Source organism: Fundulus heteroclitus, chromosome 10 (genome assembly GCF_011125445.2).
Source record: "Fundulus heteroclitus isolate FHET01 chromosome 10, MU-UCD_Fhet_4.1, whole genome shotgun sequence".
NCBI classification, from domain to species: domain Eukaryota; kingdom Metazoa; phylum Chordata; class Actinopteri; order Cyprinodontiformes; family Fundulidae; genus Fundulus; species Fundulus heteroclitus.
Genome location: NC_046370.1, coordinates 28,814,653 through 28,820,915, shown reverse-complemented (window position 1 = coordinate 28,820,915; position 6,263 = coordinate 28,814,653). Strand labels below are relative to the sequence as shown.

Here is a 6,263-nt window from a genome sequence, read left to right as displayed (position 1 = left end):
GAAGCTGGGACCTGAAGGCCATTGATAACCATTGCAGTGGTAACCAGAAGACTAGTTGATGGAGACCTGCAGAGATTGAATCCATTAAGCTGAAGAAGGAAGTCTTCAGGGCTCTGTCGACTCATGGGACTCCTGAAACAGCTGACAGGTATTGGATGGCTAGGGGGGCTGTGGTTGCTGAAGCAAAAACTACCAAGTTACTTGGATGGTTGATTTAAAGCATCAGATGGAGAAGAAAGAAAAGCTACAGGGTCTTGGAAAAGCACAAAAAACACGGAAACACATTCTCTCAAATTACAACCACAAATTGCAATATATTTCTATGTGGATTTTATGTATTGGACAAACAAAAGGAAGTTTCTAATTGTGGATAACTGTGAAATATAAGAGAAAATATACATGTTTTATTTTTTTAACAGCTAAAATTTAGAGAAATTTGTTGTCCATTTGTATTCAAGATAACTCTCATGCTCTCAGAAATCAGCTGGTTTGTTAATAGTACACCTGGATGTAATGTAATTTTTGTATAAATACAGCTGTTCTGTTAAGGCCATGTTGTTGTTGTTGTTGTTGTTGTTGTTGTTTTAAAGAGAACAACAGTGAAAAGGCATCATAAAAAACAAGGAAAATAGCAGACATGCCAGGTATACAGTTGTGGGGAAATTTTATTCAATTTAATTCAATTTTATTTATATAGCGCCAATTCATGAAAAATGTCATCTCAAGGCACTTTACAAAGTCAAATTCAGCCAGATTATACAGATTGGTCAAAAATGTCCTATATAAGGAAACCAGTTGATTGGATCAAAGTCCCTACAAGCAGCATTCACTCCTGGGGAACCGTAGAGCCACAGGGAGAGTCGTCTGCATTGTACATGGCTCTGGCAGAACCAGACTCAGTATGAACGGTCATCTGCCTCGACCGACTGGGGGTTACAGAAGACAGAGCAGAGACACAACAAGAGAGACAAAAAGCACAGAAGCACACATTGATCCAGTAATCTGTTCTACATTAGATGGTAATAGCGGGTGATCTGTCTTCCCTGGATGATGTCACAGTTAACAGAACGCCAGACCAGGTGTACCTACTATGAAGAAAAAAAGAGAAAGAACAAAAAGTTAAAAGCTAAAATGACAACAGTCATTTCCATGCAATGCAATGCAAATCTGGAGAACCGTAGAACTCAGTAGAGTGAGAAACATAGGCCCCTTTTCCTCCAGTAGCCTAAGCCTATAGCAGCATAACTATAGAGGTAGCTCAGGGTAACATGTGCCACTCTAACTATAAGCTTTGTCAAAAAGGAAAGCTGTAAGATTAGTCTTAAAAGTAGACAGGGTGTCTGCCTCACGGACCAAAACTGGGAGTTGGTTTCACAGGAGAAGAGCCTGATAACTAAAGGATCTGCCTCCCATTCTACTTTTAGAGACTCTAGGAACCACCAGCAGACCTGCAGTCTGAGAGCGAAGTGCTCTGTTAGGAACATACGGGGTAATCAGAGCTCTGATATATGATGGAGCTTGATTATTAAGGGCTTTATATGTTAGAAGGAGAATTTTAAATTTTATTCTTGATTTAACAGGAAGCCAATGAAGGGAAGCTAAAATTGGAGAAATATGATCCCTCTTGTTGATTTTCATCAGAACTCTTGCTGCAGCATTTTGGATCAGCTGAAGACTTTGAACTGCATTTTGTGGACTTCCTGATAGTAAAGAATTACAATAGTCCAGCCTTGAAGTAACAAATGCATGGACTAGTTTTTCAACACCACCCCTGGACAGAATGTTTCTAATTTTAGCAATATTCCTGAAGTGAAAAAAGGAAACTCTGGAAACCTGTTTAATATGGGATTTAAATGACATGTCTTGGTCAAAAATAACACCAATATTTTTACTTTATTACCAGAGGCCAAGTTAATGCCATCCAGATGAAGTGATTGATTAAGAAGTTTATTTTTTGAGGGCTCTGGTCCAAAGATTATAACTTCTGTCTTGTCAGAATTGTCAGAAATTTAAAGAAGGGTAAGGTTATAAAACAATTTCTCGGAACATCTCATGGAGCGTAGTCCACCAGGCCAGGGGTATAGCACGGGGGCAAACCTATCAATACATGGCTGTTCATCCAACTGACTGGCTGGACTAGAAGAGAAATACACACAAAGTTTTATTTCATACAGGAACACCATGTGGAGCTGGAAACTAATACCTCACATTGTCCAGAAAACACCATCCCCACAGTGAAACATAGTAGTGAGTGCATGCTGTGAGAATGTGTTTCTTCAGCAGGTAGTTGCTAGGAAGATGAATACAGAGCAATCCTGAAAGAAAAGCTGTTAGAGTGTGTTAAAGACTTTAGACTTCGATCAAGTTCAGCTTCCATCAGGACAACAACCATGAAAACACACCTAAATTCACATATAAACATGGTTCACATCAAAGCGTATACACGTATTAGAATGCCCCAGTCAAAGTGAAGAATTTAATTTATTGAAAATCTTTGGCTAGACTTGAAAAGCGATGTTCACATGTTTTTATTTGTAGAGAAGGTTGAAAACCCTGCATCCTTTACCCCACGTATCCTTCAACTTCCGGAAATTTTATCCAACACTAGGGGGCAGCATCGAGCCACAGCTAAGACGATAATTAAAAATGAAATAAAGAAAAAATGGCAGGATAGATGGAACATGGATAAAAGTGTAAGAAATTATTGTAGTGTGCAGAAATCTATTAATGCCAAGGGCGTGATTAGAAAGAATCAAAGAGAGGAGACTATTTTGACTAGGCTGAGATTTGATCATACTGGGTTAAACAAAACATTATTTGTATTAGGGAAAAGTAAAACATGTGAATGTTTAGAATTTAAAGTAACAGAGAACATATATTATTGCATTGTAGGAAATATGATGAAGAAAAGATAGGATTAAAACAAAAGACAAGACAGATAGGAAAGGAATGGAATCTGAAAGGATTAATAGGAACAACAGGAGAGGGGAAAATTGTATAAAGGAAATACAGAAAGCTGTTATACAGTATTTTAAGAATATAGGAATATATCATAAGAGAGAGAGAGAGAGAGAGCGAGAGAGAGTTACATATATACATAGTTACATTGATACATTATAAAAATATAGATATTTATAAAGTATTCCTCACGTTGAAATAACTCGTGCTATATACTCCGATATGGTAGGTGGCGGTATACACCTAAAAGTCATGGTTGCAATCTGCCATTAAACAAAAAGAAGAAGAACAAGAAAAAGAAGAAGAAGAAGCATCGAGCCACCTGACGTTTTTACTGACCACCAGCTGTCTTTACTGTACGGAAGTTATGGTTCCGTAGATGATGCCGAACAGCTCTTATGTGAACATTTTGCAGGTTTACGCCTCTTTTAACCAAGTGTGTGGCCGTAATATCCTAATCAGGTGTTGTCACTGACGGACAAATGAGCTGTCAGTACTGCTAGCAGTCAGCTTGTGTTTTGTTTAGCTGTCAGTAAAACAGCACGCAGACAGCTGTGGCAGCTGAACTACATCGCGTTTCTTATTTCGTAAGGAAACTTGTCTTGCGGTGTTTAGCGTAGACACGTTATCAGTGCTGTGTAACATTTTAATTTGATATTGCAGAATACAGAATCGTTTGCAAATCGCTTCTCGCAGTTAACTCGCCTCTCGAGCTCATTGAAAGCAGCTCACGTGCGGAAAAAGACCCTGTGAAACCAGGCCTACGTTGATGCCGGAAGCTTTGAGAAGCTGATGGTCGCATCTTTAAGATGCCCTACCACTGCGTGGCCTACGGATGCGGCAAAACCGCAGAGGACGGGGTGACGTTGTTCAAATTCCCAAAGAAGCCAGATGAGTTTCGCAAGTGGGAAAAGCAGGTCCAGAGGACCCGCGGGAACTGGGTGGCCACCAGCTTCTCTCGCCTCTGCAGCGATCACTTTGGCAAAGAGTACTTCGAGATGACGCTGCCCACAGGGGCCCTGCTGCTGAGGCCGGGGGCGGCCCCCACCGTGTTCGTCCGACCACGGTGCTCCTCCTGCGGTGGAGTGGGCTGCAGAGAGTGCCTGTCTTCTACCCAGCGCTGCACCTCAGGAGCAGAAACAGAGCGAAGGGACAGTGTAAGCTGCTCAATATGATGGTGGGGGGGGGGGAACTGTAGTGGTTCAGTTATTATGTAAACCTTTGTTTTATTGATATATATTTTATTATTTTTTGTAGGGAGAATGCAAAGAAAAAGAGGTTGGTAAGAAAGTTGGTAAAGAAAAAGGTTTACCTAAAGGAGGGAGGATGTCTAAGGATAAAGGGATGAATGCCAAACCACGTAAGGAACAGATATGGAAAACACCCAAGAAGGGACTGTGTGTGTGCCGTCAACATTTGTTGACGTTTTGCATAAAAGCGAAGCTCTGATGTGCTTTCTCTGTTGTTGTTTTTTTTTTTTTTACAGTGTTTTGTGAGATGTGTGGAACGCCTGGCAGTTTCAGCACCTTCTTTTCAAGATCAAAACGTTTCTGCAGCTTGTCCTGCTCCCGCTCCTTTTCATCAAACTCCAAGAGGTCCTCCATACTGGCACGTCTGCAGGTTAGAATTTAAATGTATTCTATCAGCGTATTCTGTATAGCTTTTTGGGGGAGTTTCCTACTTTTGAATTGTGGTGTACAAACTTCAGGGGACATTTAAAATTCTTAATGCACATTTTGGTACAACATTCCCGAATCAGCCTCAACTTGAATTTATTGCAATTATTGCTCTAGCGTTTATTCTCAAAAGCCCAGAGCTTATTTATGTGATTACTACTGTTATTATTATTTTACTTTTTGATATACTTGTGTATTTATCAATATTCTTCTTTATCATTCTTCCTGCTGCCCGTAACAGTTTATGGCTGTCCCTTTTTATATGTATATTTATACTATCTACACATCTATTTATTAAAACAACATAAAGCTGCAGACTTCCCTAAAGTTACAAGGCTTATATTATAAATAATGTTCTTTCCTTGATTTTTTTATTTTTTTGTTTTTATTTTTGTTTTTCCTTCTGCCGACGATTTTGATATTGTCACTCATAATCACCAATAACATTTTAAAAAACAAATAAAAAAATGCAAGCATCTACATTTAGTTTTATTTTAAATGCATCTTTCTTTTTTTATTAACTGTTTTTTTTCCCCCTTTACCTTTCCCTTTCAATAAACGTTATGGCCCCTTTTAAGCTCCAAAGGTAGTGTTAATAAAAGGATTAGTCCTGGTTCTGTGCATGGGTTAGAATCAGGAACTAGGCATAGCATCTCATCTATCACCAACTTTAAAAAGGAACCCTGGCTGTTTGCATTTGTCGGCCTTAATGTGTTATTTCTATATAGCCTATTATACAAACAATTGCTGTGAAAGAATAATTAAAACGTTTGACTTTAAAAACAAATTCATTCAAACGTTTTGAGATTAGGAGGCCACTTTGTTTTCGGCGAAACCACAATGACCTCATTAGGCTGCATTCTGTGAACAATAGTTCCATGAGAGGCAACGCAGGAGAACATTTTCATTCAAGCTGCAGTTACTCCAGCCGTATTTACTTTACCATGCCTCGGTGCTCTGCTTTTGGTTTTAATTTTTAAACTAAAGGAAACCAAAACTCTGCAAGACAGCTTCATTGCTGTCTAGAGGAGAGTGGGAGGAGAGCTGTATGGGAGAAAGCTTGTCAATGTAACCAACTGTCAAAAGACCCTTGTTTATGCGCTCAACACTTTTTCTGTCTAATCATTTGAGAAACCAAATGTTGTGCCAACTATTTTTCCGCACAAGGTGTGTAAGCAGCGCGGCTAGGTAGCAAGAATCGCGGGGAGCAGCGTCAGAAAGAGGCGAATTTGGAAGCTCTCCTGCAGGAATTGAAGCTACCCGTACCCCACGTAGCCGAATGGGGAACTATTGAAAACGAGCCTCCACACAGAAGAAATTGCCAACGCTCTGGGTAGATTATCTGTAAGTCTCCAGTTTCCATCTACTAGTATTCATGACGCAACTTGAGCCGCATCCGAAAATGTCTTTTGGATAAGGACTCTTTTAGCCAAAGTGGAAGTGCGTCAGCGGTCGCCGTCATAAGTGCTGTCCGAATAGTGCAGTCTGTAAAAAAAAAAATGGAGCCTGTATGCTTCCTCTCATAGCTCCTTTAGCATAGGGACTTTGTGATGTCCTTTACCGGCACCAAGGAACTATAAGGTACTGTGCAATTATACACTATTTAAAGTTATTTAATGTTTAATAAAT

At 39.7% G+C, this 6,263-nt stretch overlaps 1 protein-coding gene across 5 annotated transcripts in view; it reads left to right on the top strand.

Annotated features, from left to right (window-relative positions):
- The first annotated feature begins 3,304 nt into the window (after positions 1 to 3,304).
- Positions 3,305 to 6,263, top strand: part of l3mbtl2 (L3MBTL histone methyl-lysine binding protein 2) — a 32,886-nt gene continuing 29,927 nt past the window's right edge. For 4 of the 5 annotated variants that reach the window (XM_036142456.1, XM_036142455.1, XM_012869259.3 and 1 more), the window contains exons 1-3: positions 3,305 to 4,115; positions 4,216 to 4,318; positions 4,445 to 4,578. In XM_036142456.1, coding sequence (XP_035998349.1) covers positions 3,768 to 4,115; positions 4,216 to 4,318; positions 4,445 to 4,578 — 585 coding nt within the window. In that variant the 5' untranslated portion in view covers positions 3,305 to 3,767. Of the gene's footprint in view, positions 4,116 to 4,215; positions 4,319 to 4,444; positions 4,579 to 5,842; positions 5,979 to 6,263 lie in introns of those variants that run through there. The other variant, XM_021319827.2, reaches the window with a different exon arrangement.